At 47.9% G+C, this 20083-nt stretch overlaps 1 protein-coding gene across 1 annotated transcript in view; it reads right to left on the minus strand.

Moving 5' to 3' along the window:
• Positions 1-13927, minus strand: part of tprn (taperin) — an 82096-nt gene extending 68169 nt beyond the window's left edge. The window contains exon 1 of the mRNA XM_085965933.1: positions 11450-13927. Within this exon, the coding sequence (XP_085822059.1) occupies positions 11450-13867 (2418 nt within the window). The 5' untranslated portion in view covers positions 13868-13927. The remainder of the gene's footprint in view (positions 1-11449) is intronic.
• Positions 13928-20083: the final 6156 nt, after the last annotated feature.

Raw genomic sequence — 20083 nt, forward strand, 5'->3', positions numbered from 1 at the left:
CAATCAGCAAATAACTGGTATTAGATCTGGTGAAGACTCCAGAAATATTTCACACGTATCTGGAATAGCAAGCTAGAGAAGTTCAAGAGTCCTTTTGTACTCGCTGTATAGGAGACTGAGCATCTGCAGACCTCCGACTACATTGCCATGTGGAGATTTCAACCCAAAGCACTCGAGTCACAACTCAGGCATGACAGTCATGTGGCGGGCCCTTTTTGTACTCGGCAGAAAATGTCAACATATCCCGGACTCCATTAAGGAAGTCAGGATCAATTCATTTCAACCCAAAGACGCAAACAAACAAAAGGGGAGAAGTGGTTTACAAAAGGCTGAGAACTTCAGGTCATCAGGAAGTACTCCAGTTAGTTCCACATTAACCCGAGAATCAGGAGACTGCTAAAGACCAAACTGGTTCGGACAAATATTTAGTTCTATTAAAGTGCCGGTGGGAAACAAAGATTATACAAAATGTGAGCTCGGATTGCTAATGACCTTTCAGCAGGAAAGAGGCCTGTAGACTCTACATCCCAACATACTTCCCAATTATTAATTAAAACAACTGAAGCACAGTGGCAAGAGGCCTATCAGAACAGGAGCAGTCATGTTAGCACTTCCTATTCCCCACAGGGCTTGGCGCGATCGTAAAAATCCCCCCAGCACTGTTAACGGATCAAAATTGTGAACAAACCACCCGTCAAATCTAAAATATCAAACAGGCCTTTGCTTATGCTCAGAAATAGCACTCTTACCTCCGACTCAGGTGGTCATGGATTCAAGCTCCACTCGAGACTTGAGCACAAGGCCGACACTTCAGATAAAATACAAGTATATTGGACTAGTGCTTGGCCGGTGGCGAGCGCCTGCAAGCCAGTGACTCGGGCGCTCACTTTTCCACTAGCCGTGGCTCAGTACCAACACTCTCTCTCGCGAGTCAGGAGGTTGTGGGTTCAAGTCCCACTCCAGAGACTTCAGCACAAAATCTAGGGTGACACCCCAGTGCAGTGCCGAGGGTGCTGCCCTGTCGGAGGTGCCTTCTTTTGGATGAGATATTAAACCGAAGCCCAGTCTGCCCGCTCAGGTGGATGTAAAAGATCCCACGGTACTATTCGAAGAGGAGTTCTCCCCGGTGTCCCGGTTATTTATCCCTCAACCAACACCTAAAATAGATTATCTGGTCATTAACTGGACTCCTCCACAGTCTCCGATTTGTCACACTGTTTGTCCAACATCCAGTACTGGACGTTCAGAAATTGCCTCCAACTAAATATTGGGAAGACTGAGACCATCATCTTTGGTCCCCACCACAAACTCCATTCCCTAGCCACCGACTCCATCTCTCTCCCTGGCAATTGTCTGAGGTTCAACCAGCCCGTTCGCAACCTTGGGATCTTATTTGACCGAGATTACTTTCTAACCACATATCCGCTCCATCACCAAGATCGCATACTTCCACCTCCGTAATAGCGCTCAACTCCACCCCTGAGGTCACAGTCTAAGGATAAGGGGTAAGCCATTTAGGACTGAGATGAGGAGGAATTTCTTCACCCAGAGAGTGGTGAACCTGTGGAATTCTCTACCACAGAAGGCAGTAGAGGCCAATTCATTAAATATATTCAAGAAGGAGTTGGATATATTTCTTAAGGCTAAAGGGATCAAGGGGTATGGAGAGAAAGCAGGGACCGGGTACTGAATTTGGATGATCAGCCATGATCTCATTGAATGGCGGAGCAGGCTCAAGGGGCCGAATGGCCTACTCCTGCTCCTATCTTCTATGTTTCTATGCCTCAGCTCATCTGCTGTTGAAATCCTCATCCATGCCTTTGATACCTCTGGACTTGACTATTCCAAGTCTCTCCGGGCCGGCCTCCCCTCTTCCACCCTCCATAAACTTGAACTCCTCCAAAACTCTGCTGCCCGTGTCCTAACTCACCAAGTCGCATTCACCCATCACCGGTGCTCGCTGACCGACAATGGCTCGAAGTTCTGGATGTTCCCTCCCTAAACCTCTCCGCCTCTCTCCCCACCTTTAAAGACACTCCTTAAAACCTACCTCTTTGATCTGCCCTAATATCTCCTTATGTGGCTCAGTGTCAAATTTTGTTTTGTAACGCTCCAGTGAAGCATCTTGGGACGTTTCACTACATTAAAAAGGTGCAACATGCAAGTTGTGGTGATCACATGCTGATTGTGGGATCTGGCTGTGCACAAATTGGCTGCCGCATTTCCTACATTACAGCCATGACTACACTTCAAAAAGTACTTTACTGTCTGGAAAGCGCTTTGGGACATCCTGTGGCTGTGAAAGGCGCTATATAAATGCAAGTCTTTCTAGAAATTAACCCCAGTGCTGTGTTTGCTTGGATGCATATATAAAGGCAAGGTCTTTCTTTTTGCTCGAGGCCAGGAGTTCTGGGCCGATCAGGTGTCCACACTAAGTTAGGCATCAAACTGGGTAATCTAGCTGGATGATAACCGCTTGGCAAGAGATGCCAAATCCACACTGTATACATGCACACCGGATCTGCACTTTACAGGCCCCTAGGACAAGAGTGTTTCTTCAATGGAATTGTTCCAAATGAATTTTGAAATTCTTATGAAGTTCTGTTGAACAGGATAGTCAGGCCAACAACAAAATGAGCAAGGAGACAACACTGTCCAATAAATGCTGTAGAATTAGAAAAACATACAGCACCAAGGTACAGGAGAAGTTGGCAGTCTCACAAAGAAAAAAAGAACTTTGACTCATTTTAATTTAGGGCTCAAATCTCCACTCCACACCCCACCACCACCCCACACAGCAGGCTCTAACTGGGAAGGAAAGACGTGCTTTTGAATTTTCAGTGGTTGGCTTAAGATACGGCACATACTGCAGCTAGGAACATAGACAATGAACTCCTGAAACAAGGCCAGACTTGGAGAGAGATGGAAAGAGCGGAGGTCCCAAAATCACCATAGCAAAGGTGCAGAATCTCAGACAATCCAAAGCACGTTTGCCTGCGTACCTTTATACCAGTGCTGGCTGGGTCCCTCGAGGAAGGTACTTGTACCAACACAACCAAAGATACCACAGCAATCACACTCCCTTTCCAACCAAGGGATATAGGGATAGTGTGGGAAGGTGGAATTGAAGGTCAACCATGATCTTACCGAATCACTTTTTGTGTTTCCACTCTCCATTCTGGAAAATAGAAGCAGCCTAAAGGAATTGTAATACATTTCCATGCAGTTTAAATAAAAGATTTGTGAAATGTTTTAAAATATTTAGGGACCAAAATTACATCAATTCATGTATCAGTGTAATGGCCAACAGCCAGATGGATCATCTTTTGCTCCAGAGGTGCTCTGGTGTGATCGGTCAGTGTAGGTGTCAGGCTGAAGCACACACTGATTTACACTCCCTCAGCAGCCTGTTTACTGGTGAGGTAAGTCCTCAACTCAGCTCGTCACCAAGACTCGGCTTGGCCTACATAGAATACACAGCACAGGAACAGGCCATTCGGCCCAACTGGTCCATGCTGGTTTATGTTCCGCACAAGCCTCCTCCCACCCTTCATTTAACCCTCCTTTCTCCCTCACGTATTTATCTAGTTTCCCCTTAAATACATCGATGCTATTCGCCGCCACTACTCCTGCTGGTAGCAAGATCCACACTCTAACTGCTCTCTGGGTAAAGACGTTTCTCCTGAATTCCCTATTGGATTTATTGGAGACCATCTTATATTTATGGCCCCTAGTTCTGGTCTCCCCCACAAGTGGAAACATCTACTCTATCGTCAACCCTCTCAAACCCGATTATCTAAAGACCTCCATCAGGTCAAACCTCAGACTTCCCTTTTCTAGAGAAAAGAAACCCAGCTTGTTCAATATTTCCCGATGGTTATAACCTCTCAGTTCTGGGATCATCCTTGTAAATCTTTTTTGCATCTTCTCTAGTGCCTCTGTATCTGGAGATCAGAACTGTTCACAGTACTCCAAGCGTGTTCTAACCAAGGTTCTGTACAAGTTTAACAACTTCGCTGCTTTTCAGTTCTATCCCTCTAGAAACGAGCCCCGGTGCTTCATTTGCTTTTTTATGGCATCAATGGCCCGGATTTACCGGGGCCTATGACTGCGTACGCGGTGGTAAGGGACCCGCAAGTTCTGGGTTTCCACGTGCAATGCGCATGAGCGAAAAACCCGGAACTTGCGATGTCAAGTTTCAGCTCGACCGATCCATTGCAACCCTGGGAAATAGACACTCGCTGGCAGAGAGTTGGGCTATTTGCCCAACTACTGCCCGTGAAACTCATACACCAGATAAAAGCAGGCATAAGACCTTCTTTTACCAGCGTAAGAGTTTAAATTATTAAAATAATTTTATTTAAACATAAAAAACCCTTTAAAATGAGTTTAGGTTATTTTAGTCCCTATAAAATGTTTACATTTATTTTTCAAAAAATTATTTTTGTTTTAAATGTTTAATTAAATTGTATTTTAATTAATTTTGTACATGTAATGATTTGTTTTTATTTAACTGGTGTGTAATTGTGTGTTTTTTAGGGGATTCCTATTCCTCCTTATGGGGATTCCTTACGGAAATGGAATCCCCATAAACATAATGGGGATCCCCCTTTTTGATTGGTTGGGCCGACCCACATGACCCCAGGAGCGCTTGTGAACCACGTGCACCCCTGGGATACATGGGTCTGTACACAGGTGTACAGTGGCCCAGGAGCGCTTGTGAACTACGTGCACCCCTGGGATACATGGGTCTGTACACAGGTGTACAGTGGCCCAGGAGCGCTTGTGAACCACGTGCACCCCTGGGATACATGGGTCTGTACACAGGTGTACAGTGGCCCAGGAGCGCTTGTGAACCACGTGCACCCCTGGGATACATGGGTCTGTACACAGGTGTACAGTGGCCCAGGAGCGCTTGTGAACCACGTGCACCCCTGGGATACATGGGTCTGTACACCGGTGTACATAGTGGCCCAGGAGCGCTTGTGAACCACGTGCACCCCTGGGATACATGGGTCTGTACACAGGTGTACACAGTGGCCCAGGAGCGCTTGTGAACCACGTGCACCCCTGGGATACATGGGTCTGTACACCGGTGTACACATAGTGGCCCAGGAGCGCTTGTGAACCACGTGCACCCCTGGGATACATGGGTCTGTAAACAGGTGTACATAGTGGCCCAGGAGCGCTTGTGAACCACGTGCACCCCTGGGATACATGGGTCTGTAAACAGGTGTACATAGTGGCCCAGGAGCGCTTGTGAACCACGTGCACCCCTGGGATACATGGGTCTGTACACAGGTGTACACAGTGGCCCAGGAGCGCTTGCGACCCACGTGCACCCCTGGGATACATGGGTCTGTACACCGGTGTACACAGTGGCCCAGGAGCGCTTGTGAACCACGTGCACCCCTGGGATACATGGGTCTGTACACAGGTGTACACATAGTGGCCCAGGAGCGCTTGTGAACCACGTGCATCCCTGGGATACATGGGTCTGTACACAGGTGTACACATAGTGGCCCAGGAGCGCAAGTGTCCGAACCTCCGGGACAATCAGCTAGGTTCAGACTTTTCTTGCAGTTCGGAGGCATTCGCCTGCGGGAATCCCCCGGGCCCATTATCTCAGAGTTGCTACTTTTATTGATCTGTACTCCTAGATCCCTTTGTTCCTCTACCCCACAGAGACTCTTATTTTCCCCGGAGTATGTGGCCTCCTTATTCTTCCTACCAAAATGCACCACCTCACGCTTATCTATATTGAAATTAATTTGCCGGTCGGGAACTGGCGAAATACAAGATCTATAAAACTTCCCTTCTTAAAAAAGGATTGTGTGTGTGGAAATCATTGCTCTCGACTCTGAAGCAATCCTTTGAGACACTTTCAGAACAAATGGTTTTATCCATAAATCCTCAAACATGTGGGCAATGAGAAGGATACTACCCTGCCTTTCCATATCAAAACACATAGGTGGTATGGAACCTTACCGTTTATTGTTGTACTCAGTAACAACACAGTCATACATTGTTGACAGTGTGCTGTAGATGTATGCGCAGTGTACATAAAGCAGAGATAGCGAGCAATAGGAAGTACCGCCTTACATCACAGCTTACAGGCAGCCCAGGGGACTGGCCTATGTTTTAATTCTTCTGGCTGCCTGTTAGAGTGAGTTTGATGTCCATTTTTCACATTCCTGATGCATTACAAGTTAGAAAAATGGACTTAACATTTTAATTTCTTATATGACTCACTATCACGGTTTGATCCAAGCAGGTGATTAGTTACACAGGATGGTACAGCACAGATTATCAGCAAGTTCACAGCTATAATAAATAAGAGGTGCAGTGAGATGATAAGAGGCTGTGGAGGTAGCCACTTTATAACTAAACCCAACTTAATAAATTTGCTATGTATCAGCAAAATAAATCTTAAGGAAATCATAAAGCATTTCCAGTAAAGCCCTCAATGTTACAATCCCACCCTTTACACTCCGGCATACCCGAGACTCTTGTACTCCACCTCAACAATCAGCATCTCACATCCCAACACCCACTCCTCACATGCTAACAATGCATTTCCCTAGACCACACCCATCACATGCGGAAGCACTGGATACAGCAAAGGCCATGGGCCCCGACAACATCCCGGCTATCGTGCTGAAGACTTGTGCTCCAGAACTAGCCGCGCCTCTGGCCAAGCTGTTCCAGTACAGCTACAACACTGGCATCTATCCATCAATGTGGAAAACTGCCCAGGTACGTCCTGTCCACAAAAAGCAGGACAAATCCAATCCGGCCAATTACCGCCACATCAGTCTACTCTCAATCATCAGCTAAGTGATGGAAGGTGTCATCGACAGTGCTATCAAGCAGCATTTACTCACCAATAACCTGCTCACTGATGCTCAGTTTGGGTTCCGCCAAGACCACTCAACTACCGACCTCATTACAGCCTTAGTCCAAACATGGACAAAGGAGCTGAATTCCAGAGGTGAGGAGAGAGTGACTGCCCTTGACATCAAGGCAGCATTTGACCAAGTCTGGCATCAAGGAGCCCTAGCAAAACTGGTCAATGGCAATCGGGGGGAAAACGCTCCACTGGCTAGAGTCATACCTAGCACAAAAGAAGATGGTATTGGTGATTGAAGGTAATCATCACAGCTCCAGGACATCGCTGCAGGAGTTCCTCAGGGCAGTGTCCTAGGCCCAACCATCTTCAGCTGCTTCATCAATGACCTTCCCTCCAACATAAGGTCAGAAGTGGGGATGTTCGCTGATGACAGCAGAGTGTTCAGCGCCATTCACAACTCCTCAGATAATGAAGCAGTCCATGCGCGCATGCAACAAGACCTGGACGACATTCAGGCTTGAGCTGATAAGTGGCAGGTAACATTCACGCCACAGAAGTGCCAGGCAATGACTATCTCCAACAAGCAAGAGTCTAACCACCTCCCCATGACATTCAACAGCATTACCATCGCTGAATCCCCCACCATCAACATCCTGGGGGTCACCATTGACCAGAAACTTAACTGGACCAGCCACATAAATACTGTGGCAACAAGAGCAGGTCAGAGGCTAGGTATACTGCGGCGAGTGTCTCACCTCCTGACTCCCTAAAGCCTTTCCACCATCTACAAGGCACAAGTCAGGGGTGTGATGGAATACTCTCCACTTGCCTGGATGAGTGCAGCTCCAACAACACTCAAGAAGCTCGACACCATCCAGGACAAAGCAGCCAGTTTGACTGGCACCTCATCCACCACCTTAAACATTCACTCCCTCCACCACCGGCGTACCGTGGCTGCAGTGTGTACCATCTACAAGATGCACTGCAGCATCTCACCAAGGCTCCTTCGGCAGCACCTCCCAAACCCACGACCTCTTCCACCTAGAAGGACAAGGGCAGCAGGCGCATGGGAACACCACTACCTCCAAGTCACACACCATCCTGACTTAGAAGTATATCGCCTATCCTTCATCGTCACTGGGTCAAAATCCTGGAACTCCCTCCCTAACAGCACTGTGGGAGTACCTCCACCACACAGACTGCAGTGGTTCAAGGCGGCAGCTCACCACCATCTTCTCAAGGGCAACTAGGATGGGCAATAAATGCTGACCTTGCCAGCGACGCCCACATCCCATAAGCAAATAAAAAAAGTTACATGCCCCAGGATCCGCCCCTCACACCTGGGTGCACCAAATGACCCAGCACCCATTTCCCAGACTCGGCTGTACTTCAGACCACAATGCCTGGCCTTCGCCCACAGTTGTGCCACGTGCTTAGTAACTAGTCCTCATGTACAGGTGTATCCCATATCGCAGGTCATCTCATTGCAAATGTTACGGCATGGAATAAGAGAACAAGAGCACTTCACATCTTGTGTGTGCCGATGTCAGGCTGAGAAATCTTACAACAGCAGCAAAGAAGGACACAAATAACCTCCCTGAGGTGCCGGGGAACACAAAGTCTAATGAGAGGGAGGAACTGAAAGAAATCAGTATTTGTGGGGGAAATGGTGTTAGGAAAATTGATGGGACTGAAGGCCAATAAAGCCCCAGGGCCTGATAATCTACATCCCAGGGTACTTAAGGAAGTGGCCCTAGAAATAGTAGATGCATTGCTGGTCATCTTCCAGAACTCGATAGACTCTGGAACAGTACCCATGGATTGGAGGGTAGCTAATGTTACCCCACTATTCAAAAAAGGTGGAAGGGAAAAAGCAGGAAATGCTAGAGTCCATTATAAAAGATGTAATAGCAGAGCACTTGGAAAGCAGTAACAGGATCAGACAAAGTCAACATGGATTTACAGAAGGTAAATCATGCTTGACTAATCTACTGGAATTTTTTTGAGGATGTAACTGGTAAAATAGATAAGGGAGAACCAGTGGATGTGGTGTATTTGGACTTTCAGAAGGCTTTTGATAAGGTCCCACATAAGAGATTAGCGTGCAAAATTAAGGCACATGGGATTGGGGGCAAGGTATTGACTTGGATAGAGAACTGGTTGGCGGACAGAAAGCAAAGAGTTGGAATAAACGGGTCGTTTTCCAAGTGGCAGGCAGTGACTAGTAGGGTACCGCAAGGATCGGTCCTAGGACCCCAGCTGTTCACAATATATATTAATGATCTGGACGAGGGAATTGGATGTAATATCTCCAAATTTGCAGACGACACAAAGCTGGGTGGGAGGGTAGGCTGTGAGGAGGAGGTCATGAAACTCCAGTACGATTTGGACAGGTTGGGTGATTGGGCAGAAACATGGCAAATGCACTATAATGTGGATAAATGTGAGGTTATCCACTTGGTGGCAAAAACAGGAAGGCAGATTATTTGAATGGCAATAGATTGGGAGAAGGGGAAGTGCAAAGAGACCTGGGTGTTCTTGTGCACCAGTCGCTGAAGGTAAGCATGCAGGTGCAGCAGGCGGTTAAGAAGGCAAATGGTATGTTGGCCTTTGTAGCAAGAGGGTTCGAGTACAGGAACAAGGATGTCTTGCTACAGTTGTACAGGGCCTTGGTGAGACTGCACCTTGAGTATTGTGTGCAGTTTTGGTCGCCTTACCTGAGGAAGGACGTTCTTGCCATGGAAGGAGTGCAACGAAGATTCACCAGGCTGATACCTGGGATGGCAGGAATGACGTACGAGGAGAGATTGTGTCGATTGGGCTTATACTCACTGGAGTTTAGAAGATTGAGAGGGGATCTCATCGAAACCTATAAAATTCTGTCAGGTCTGGACAGACTAGATGCAGGAAGGATGTTCCCAATGGTTGGGGAGTCCAAAACCAGGGGTCATAGTTTAAGGATAAGGGGTAAGCCATTTAGGACTGAAATGAGGAGGAATTTCTTCACCCAGAGAGTGGTGAACCTGTGGAATTCTCTGCCACAGAGGGCGGTGGAGGCCAGTTCATTAAATATATTCAAGAAGGAGTTGGATATATTTCTTAAGGCTAAAGGGACCAAGGGATATGGGGAGAAGGCAGGGACAGGGTACTGAATTTGGATGATCAGCCATGATCTCATTGAATGGCGGAGCAGGCTCGAAGGGCCGAATGGCCTACTCCTGCTCCTATCTTCTATGTTTCTATGTATGGGGAAACTCCCTGTAATACACTGAACAGATGGTGCCACAGGAAAGTTTCACGAAAACCCATGTCCGCATTTCTCTACATGGTTTCAGAAACTCCCCAACAGGAAAAAAACCCTCAATATCTCAATGCAGCTTACAGTCCTCCTAAATGCAGCTCCCCCCCCCCCCACCCAAAGTTACTTGGTCCTTTTGTGAAATCCAATTTCTAAAATGACGACGAAGATTTACTATCACCGTGACAGAATGCCACACAATTTCCATTCTGTCCTTATTAACAGTTCATCCTATTACAAACAGGCTGAAATCTCTTTGTATGCAATTCACAGTCCAGTGCAGTGGATTTGTCAGTATTTAACAATCCCTGTTACTGTCCTGAAGTCCAAAGCCTCTGGGTTCTTGTACAAGATCCAACTAATTATAGTCAAGTTACAGAAGCTCAGAACTAGAGATCAGACTTCGAGACAAGAATTCCTTTTCACATAACTAAAATATATGCCGGACACAAGAATGACAATCCCGGAAATGCACAATACACAGCGACGAATTTGTTCAACCAGAAATCGGAGCCCCTCAGAAACCGGTTCCTGTGTCTACTCAAATGTTTCTCAGGAAGGCAATGCAGTAAAAGCAAAGAGAACTTTTCTGAAGGGTCACTAAAGGCAGCTGCATTTCTAGTAAGGTTGCAGTTTCTGAAATGAGCAGCAAAGCTGAACTTTGAGCAGCTCCAAGTTATTATTACCTTCCTGGTAAAAGCAGTCATCATCACAATTAAACTCAAAATATTCCCCTGCATGGGACAAATATCAAATTATACTGACTGGATAATTAGGGTAGACTTATTTTTGGGACAAGCGGATTGCTGCTCAAAGTTCTTGCCTTGTCTGAAGCGCACTCAGTGGGGTTTCTATAACTCATTATAATGGGGATTTCAGATCACAGATGTCGGCTTTCACTTTCCAATCAGTTGAGAGAGAGCCGGTGCTGATTCTTTTCATTCCCACTGAAGAATGAGAATGTCATGGTGCTGAAGGCCATGGTCCCACAGCACAAAACTACCGGAATATGGGACCAAACTGGTAATCGGAGGCCACAAGGATGGTAATGAAAATATTGCCTCTTACTTTAAGGTTAAAGAATATTACTGGGTAGGAGCTTTACTCTGCACGCTATACCAGGTTTTAGAAACCAATACCACTTTGTGATCGCAGTACTGTAGCACATTCAAGGATACCTTTCCGTCAAGAGACCTTCTTTGGGTCAAACCCACGAGAAGAAATGACAACCCCCATTCTTTTCCCCTATATATTCACGTCACACACAGATCCCAAGATGTTATTTGAATCAGTATGCCTACCTTCTTTCTCATGGAGCCACCCTTGGACAAACAGGATCTCTCCAATGTCAGATACCCTCCGATCACCTGTATCTCCTCAGCAGGAGGATAGCGCTTCTTTAGTAACACCCCCAGTTTGGCAAGTGTTGGATCAGAGTCTTCCGCCGACTGCTCATCAGTCCCATTTGCTGGAGAGATCTCATTTGCATTGACAGCGGGCTCCTGGGCACTGCGAGCTGGCTTTCGCTGAGGAACAACGGTGAAGGTGTTGCCACTCTTTCGCTGCACAAAGGGGTGCAGTAAACCACCAGATGATTCTTCGGGAGGCTTGTCCTTTGTTACAGCTGATTTGGCCCGAGTTGGCTGTTTGGGAGTTTCTTTCTCTTCTGTCACCAAGATATCATCTATGTTAGTGACTGGAAGGTCGTCTTCAATCCGAGACACTTTTCTAATTAATATTACAGTGGATTCAGCATCCTGCTCTGCTTCTGACATCTCAGTAGGCAACAGACCTGTCGTTCCTTCCCCAGCTGAAAGTTGCACACTCCTATGCTTAGAAGAGACGTCATAGCTACCCCTTGATGTAGGTTTATTCAAAGTGTCTTCCTCTTTTAGCCTGGAATCTGCTTTTGGAAGAGGTGGCTCTGCAACAGAGAGTTTTCCTTCTTTGCTCTGTCTATGATCAGATGGGCTGATCCTTTCCGAAGAAACAGCTGAAATTGTGCTTGTTTGAACCTCAACAGAAGTGGAAGCACCGTTTTCAAGTTTTGGCTTTTCACGTGTTTTATCGTTAGTTTCCCTATAATCACAAACAGCAGCACCCACTTTCCTCTTTGGAATCACAACAAATGAGCTCTTGGACTGTTTTTTGAGGTTTGCTAGTGCCCTTGCCTGGATATCATCATCTGGAATGGATGAAAAGTCTGGAGGTGTGGCAGGTACGATCTGAAAGGAGTCGTTCAGACTGGTGGAAGCAGACACGCCATTGCATTGGTTTGGAGTCACTTTGGCTAAATCGTCCACTTCACGGTTCTGCTTCACCTTCCCCAAGGGAGTGGCACTGGGTTTTGCAAATGCAGTAGGCTGGGGTGTTTCAGGGCTTGATTTTGAAGTCTTCTTTATATCTATCTCATACTTTGGCCTCCATGTATTAGTCCCTTTGGAAAACTCATTGCTGGGAGCAATAAGAGAATAAGGCACCCAGCCACTACCAGTTCCATTTGCATCTACTCGATCTTCATTGGCCACCTCTCCTTCCTTCACAGAGAATGCAACGGTCCCCGTTAAATGGAGCTCTGGGAGACCATTCTCCACGGTGGCCCAATCTTTCAAGCTGTTCTCGTTGGCCCTGTGAGATGGGGCTTTCCTAGTGGGAGAGTCTTTCTGCTTCAGCTGCCACCCATCAGCGGGGACATTTTCAAACTGCTTGCGATAAGAGGACACAGAGTAGGGTCTATCTTCAGACACAGACCGATCACTGGCACCCAGTTTAGGCGTCCCTTGATCAGGCGAGGCTCCAAGGGGGGCAGGAGAGGCGCGGCTCGGAGACAGAGGGGCAGAATACCTGGTGGGCGAGAAGAGCGGGGAGGATGTGGGCTGAGAGAGAGACACATTGTCCGAGGGAGGGCCAGGTGAGCTGCCAGCCTGGGCTTGTGGCCAGGCCGGCCCTGGGCTGTGCTTGTTGAGGGAGAGGGGTTTTGGCAACACGAGTGGCTTGCAGTGCCGGTCCCTGGAGGGGGAGAAGCCGTCCAGCAGGTTCTCCGTGCTCCGCGACCGGGCTGGCTTCACGTAGTTGTGGTCAAACACCTCGAGCAAGCGGCTGACTTTGCCCTGCAGGTGGGCCGGGCCGCCGGCCGCCGCCGCCGTGCTCAGGGTGCTCAGGTTCTCCTCGCTGCGGCTCAGCGGGCCCTCGTAGATGAGCACCTCGGCCGCTCGGATCTCGGCCACGCCGCCCTGGCCGCCGCGGGCCAGCAGCGGGCCCAGGCCCAGGGCCTCGGGGAAGTAGTCGGGATCGGACTCGATGATGATGATGTTGTCGGCGCGGATGGTGCGGACCCCCGGGATGTGGCGGTACAGGTGGAGGAGTTGGGCCGAGGAGCTGGGCCCGCCGCCCGGGGACTCCCGCTCCGCCCGCCGCCGCCGCTCCCGCTGGATGAACGGGTTGTCCTGGATGGGAGCGATGCTCTCGAGCAGCACGGCGCCGGCCTCGGCCTCCCCGCCGCCACCAGTCCCAGCCCCGCGGCCCGGGCTCGCCTCACCCGCCCGGTTTCGGCCCCTGCAGCTCCGGCCGTCGGCCGCCGGGCTCGCCAGCTTGGCCTTCCGCCGCTCCAGGATCTCCCGCTTCCAGGCCGGCATCCTGGCCATGTCGGGGCCCGGCTCCTGCCGCCGGCTCTGAGGGGCAGCAGGAGGCGGCGGCGCTCGCTGCTCACTCACCGACATGCCAACTGACTGATTGCCTCCACTCGGTCCTCCCGCTCCACTCCTCCAGCGTCCCGCCGGCCACCGCGCCACGCCCACCGTCTCCATGGAAACCACAACAAACTGGTCTAGGGGGCGGGGCTCAGGCTCCGGCTCCACGGCGCCACCTGCCGGAGGAGCGGCGCAAAGAGTTGGAAGAGAAACAGAGAGTGCTGGGAATGCGAAATAACAACAGAACATGCTGGAAAAACTCAGCAGGCCAGGTAACATCCGTGGAGAGAAAATAGAGTCGACGTTTCGGGTCAAAACTGGAAAGGAACTGAAATAGGTCGAAGGCAGGGCTGCGATAGAACAAAAGAAGTAAAGAGACATTAAGAGGTATTCAAAACCAGACGAGATGCTAATAGGACAATGGAGACAAAAGACGGCAAGATTAGGTGTGAAGTGTACTGGCAGGATGAGAGACAGCTGCCGTGTGGGAGAGAGAAAAAAAGGGAAGGGGGGAGGGAAAACCCAAAACAAAGGGGTGGAAAAAAAATACAAGTAAAAATGTAATAGGGGCCGAGGTTATGATCTGAAATTGTTGAACTCGATATTGAGTCCAGAAGGCTGCAAAGTGCCGAATCGGAAGATGGGGTGCTGTTCCTCGAGTTTACATTGAGCTTCTGTGGAACAATGCAAGAGGCCAAGGACGGTGAGGTCTGAGTGGGAATGGAGCGGTGAATTAAAACGACAGGCGACCAGAAGCCCGGGGTCACCCTTACGGACTGAACGGAGGTGTTCCGCAAAGCGGTCACCCAATCTGCGTTTGGTCTCCCCAATGTAGAGGAGACCACATCGTGAGCAGCGAATACAGTATACTAGATTGCGAGAAGTACAAGTAAATCATTGTTTCACCTGGAAGGAGTGTTTGGGGCCCTGGACAGCGGGAAGGGGGGAGGTATAGGGGCAGGTGTTACATCTCCTGCGCTTGCACGGGAAGGTGCCAGGCGAAGGGGAAGTGCTGGGAATCCTCAGCAGGTCCGGCAGCATCTGTGCAGAGAGAAACAGAGTCAACCTTTCAGGCCCATGACCCTTCGTCAGAACTGCAAGAAGTTAGAGATGGAAGAGGTTTTAAGCAGGTGCCGAGGTAGGGAAAAGGGGAGGGGAGGAAAGAACAAAAGGGAAGGGTGGAAGGCAGGAGAGATTAAAAGGCATGATGGTGCAAGGCAAAAGGAGATGGTAATGGGACAAGTAAAGAAACGAAACATGAGTCTAGAAGAGGTGTAAATGGGAATGGCAGAAACATCAATAGCTGCCATTTGAAAAAATAGGGGCAGAGTTCTCATCCAAGTTACACACCATCCTGACTTGGAAATATATCACCATCGTCCCTGGGTCAAAATCCTGTCTGAAATTGTTGAACTCAATGTTGAGTCCAGAAGGCTGTAAATTGCCTAATCGAAAGATGAGCTGCTGTTCCTCGAGCTTACGCTGAGCTTCATTGGAACAGTGTACGAGGCCGAGGACGGTGAGGTCTGAGTGGGAGTGGAGCGGAGAATTAAAGTGACAGGCAACCGGAAGCTCGGGGTCACGCTTACGGACTGAATGGAGGTGTTCCATAAAGCGGTCACCCAATCTGTGTTTGGTCTCCCCAGTGTAGAGGAGACCGCATCGTGAGCAGTGTAAGTTTAGGATCACAGGTCACACACAGATTACCCAAAGGGTCTTAGGAGCTGCAAGGCTTTTTATTAAAGAGCTACAGTTTTAAAGCATATTTAGATATTACGTATGGTTTAAGCTGAGTATAATAGACATAAATCTGTGACAGTAGAAAGCAATCTACGACTCCCGAATCGGAATGCCACGACCGGACGGACGGTTGGTTCGATGCCCGATGAGACAGCATGGAGGTCTCGGGTCAACGGGTCTCTGCAGCCAGTAACAGCAGTCACTTCTGTTGATCCGTCCCCCGAACTGTTGGAGGTGTTAGGCATAAGCCAGCATTGATCCACCTCAGAGGCTAAACTTAGTCAAAGTGTTAGGCCTGAGCAGCATTGATTCCCACCTCGAAGAAGCCTTCCCCCCTCGCTGTCTGATTCCCTCTCTCAGCCCTCTGTATTTATAGTTATTTCGGTGGGCTGTGATCTATCTAGTGTCAATCATCTATAATCCAAGTGTGGTGCGGGAAGACATTTCTCACTGCCCCTTTCTGCCTGGCTGATGAGGCTTTTCTCTTATCTTTCTGAGAAATGTTTTGTTATGTTTCTTTAGGACATTTTATGACTTTGTGGTTCTTTATTGTCTAGTTACGGTATTATCATCCTGTATTTTCTTGCATTTTACAATCCTCTTATCATTTCCATTTGTCTTTTGGTGTTTGTTATTTGACCTCGCTGACACTTCAACCATTTGTTCCTGACTGCATTTTACTTTCTGTTCTAAGAGTCAAACTTCATCTATGAATCTAATAGCTATTTCTTACAGCAGCGAATACAGTATACTAAATTGCAAGAAGTACAAGTAAACCGCTGTTTCACCTGGAAGAGTTGGACATGGGAACAGGAGGAGGCCATTCAGCCCCTTGAGCCTGTTCCGCTGAAGGGTCGATAATGAGAGGGCACAGATTTAAGGTGATTGGCAAAAGAACCAGAGACGACATGAGGAAAAACATTTTTACGCAACCAGAGGTTAGGATTTGGAATGCGCTGCCTGATAGGCTGGTGGATACAGATTCAAGGACAAGGGTAGCAGGCGCATGGGAACACCATCACCTCCAAGTTCTCATCCAAGTTACACACCATCCTGACTTGGAAATATATCACTGTTCCTTCATCGTCCCTGGGTCAAAATCCTGGAACTCCCTCCCTCCCTAACAGCCCACATCCTAGGAATGAATTTAAAAAAGTACCCTTCAAAAGGAAATTGGATAAATACTTGAAGGAGAAAAAAATTGCAGGGCTATGGGTAAAGGATTACACAGGATTACATAGGATATACGGCACAGAAACAGGCCATTCGGCCCAACCAGTCCATGCCGGTGTTTATGCTCCACTCGAGCCTCCTCCCGTCTTTCCTCATCTAACTCTATCAGCATAACCCTCTATTCCCTTCTCCCTCGTATGCTTGTCCAGCCTCCCCTTAAATGCATCTATACTATTCACCTCAACCACTCCCTGTGGTAGCGAGGTCCACATTCTCACCACTCTCTGGGTAAAGAAGTTTCTTCTGAATTCCCTATTGGATTTCTTGGTGACTATCTTATATTGATGGCCTCTAGTTATGCTCTTCCCCACAAGTGGAAACATTCTCTCTGTATCCACTCTATCAAAAACTTTCATAATTTTAAAGACCTCTATTAGGTCACCCCTCAGCCTTTTTCAAGAGAAAAGAGACCCAGCCTGTTCATCCTTTCCTGATATGTATAACCTCGCATTTCTGGTATCACCCTTGTAAATCTTCTCTGCACCCTCTCCAGTGCCTCTATATCCTTTTTATAATATGGCGACCAGAACTGTACGCAGTACTCTAAGTGTGGTCTAACCAGGGTTCGATACAGGTTTAGCATAACTTCCCTACTTTTCAATTCTGTCCCTCTAGAAATAAACCCGAGTGCTTGGTTTGCTTTTTTATGGCCTTGCTAACCCGTGTCGCAACTTTTAGTGATTTGTGTATTTGTACTCCGAGATCCCTTTGTTCCTCTACCCCCCCCCAGACTCACACCCTCCAAGTAATGTGACCTCCCTATTCTTCCTACCAAAATGTAATACCTCACATTTATCTGTGTTGAACTTCATTTGCCAATTATATGCCCATTCTGCAAGTTTATTAATGTCATCCTGTAATTTGTTGCAGTCCTCCTCAGTATTGACTACCCCCCCACCCCACCCCCAGTATGGTATCATCCGCAAATTTAGAAATTGTGTTTTTGATTCCAAAGTCTAAATCGTTAATGTAAATTGTGAACAGCAGTGGTCCCAGTACTGATCCTCGTGGAGCACCACTACCCACCTTCTGCCACTGTGAATAGCTACCCTTTACTTCCACTCTCTGCTTTCTGTCTTGAAGCCAGCTTGCAAAGAGAGGGGGAGTGGGAGTAACTGGATTGCTCTCCGAAAGAGCTGGTGCAGACTCGATGAGCCAAATTCTGTGCTGTACTATTCTATGATTCAATGAGATCATGGCTGATCTGTGGCATAACTTCAGCAATCTAAAAGAAAACCTATATAACTTTTATTCTAATTCTTCGAACCAGTGTAAGCTCCCTCCAATCTTCAAATGTTCCTCTGGATCACTGTTCAGTTGCTTTTGGCCTTGTCTTCGTCTCCTTTACCATTTACAGCTCCATACTTATTTGTAACCCAACTAGTCTTCACCCACAGATCTCTCATCAACTCTCTCTCCCCTGGCCCTCCACCCATCACTACATCAGTGTTGCTGTTGATCTGCTCAACAGGCTCTTTCACTTCTGCCTTTGTTGCTCTGCCTTCCGCGCCCCCCACCAGCAAGTCATTCACCATCGCCCACCACTGCCATTTCCCCAGTACAGTTCCCACCTCCACACCCTGAGGGCCACAGGCATGGGCTACAGGACAATAGAGCAAACTGGGAACAGCAATTGAAGGAAGACTGGAGAGAGCCATGACATACTCGAAAGACACAAGAGAAAGAGCTCGACAGGATACAGGAGAGAGCCAGGAATTACACCAGGCTGTTGTTTCTGTATCTTCACGCTTTTCCCTTGGAGAACAGTGTGAAGTAGCAGAAGGATTCGTAGGCTGATTAACAGTCTGACAGGGTGGTGGTGGGGTTATTTTTGTATCTTCACACTCTTGCCTTGGAGAACAATGTGAAGTAATGGAAGGATTAGTAGGCTGATTAACAGTCTGACAGGCTGCGACGTCCATGATCGTAACCAGCTTTATACCAGCCAAATTGCTGATTAGTCTTGTACTGCCAGAGGATTTTATGGGCTTCCACAACCCATATGATGGGGGGAGGGGCACCCACACCCACAAGACGTGAATATTCCACTGAATGTCAGCAGAGAATTCAGAGTGGGAGCTCCAGGCTCCACTCGCCAGGACTGTCTGGAGCAGAGGTCAAACCCTGCACCTTCTGACTCAGAGGCATGAATGCTGCCAGTAATCCAAAGGTTCACTCCATGACACCAAGTTATGAAGAACTTTGTCATTGCTTTTCATGTATGTAATGGGTTCAAAGGTCAATGCTTGTATTGTGTTCACACAGTGAACCTCCCTTGTGTCCCAGCGTTACTCATACCCGCACGGCCCATGTATTGGTGCAGACACTGCAGATGTACAGGACTACCAGATGGAAAGCCAGTAGCTGCAGCAAGCAACTCGCAGCCAGCGACAGCCGGGTTACACGGAAGCTGTGTTTCACACCGTGGATGCCAGGGGAGGGATCTGCCCACTTAGGCACAGAGCTCCACTCCTGGCCAGTATATTTCTGATGTTCGAGAGCTGACGGCAGCATCCCAAAACATTAAACAGGCCCTGCTCAAGTTTATAAAGTGCCCAGCAGGCCCAACAGACTGCCATAGCCTCTCTGAAAATCGACTTGACACTGCACTGTATGTAAAAAAAAAATTAGTGAAGACAAATGTAGATCCCTTACAGTCAGAAATGGGGGAATTTATAATGGGGAACAAGGAAATGGCAGAACAATTAAACAAATACTTTGGTTCTGTCTTCACGGAAGAGGACACAAATAACTTCCCAGAAATGCTACGGAACCAAGGGTCTCGTGAGAAGGAGGAATTAAAGGAAATTAGTATTAGTAAAAAAAGTGATGGAGAAATTAAGCTGATAAATCCCCAGGGCCTGATAATCTGCATCCCAGAGTACTAAAAGAGGTAGCTATGGAAATAATGGATGCATTGGTTGTCATCTTCCAAAATTCTATAGATTATGGAACAGTTCCTGCAGATTGGAGGGTGGCAAATGTAACCCCACTATTTAAAAAAGGAGGGAGAGAGAAAACAGAACTACAGACCAGTTAGCCTAACATCAGTAGTAGGGAAAGTGCTAGAGTCTATTATAAAAGATGTGATAACAGGACACTTAGAAAATATCAACGGGATTAGACAAAGTCAACATGGATTTATGAAAGGGAAATCATGTTTGACAAACCTACTGGAGTTTTGAGGATGTAACTGGTAGAATAGATAAGGGAGAACCAGTGGATGTGGTGTATTTCGATTTTCAGAAGGCCTTTGATAAAGTCCCACATAAG

Source organism: Somniosus microcephalus, chromosome 23 (genome assembly GCF_052327205.1).
Source record: "Somniosus microcephalus isolate GS21.2 chromosome 23, FLI_Smic_1.0, whole genome shotgun sequence".
Taxonomy (NCBI): domain Eukaryota; kingdom Metazoa; phylum Chordata; class Chondrichthyes; order Squaliformes; family Somniosidae; genus Somniosus; species Somniosus microcephalus.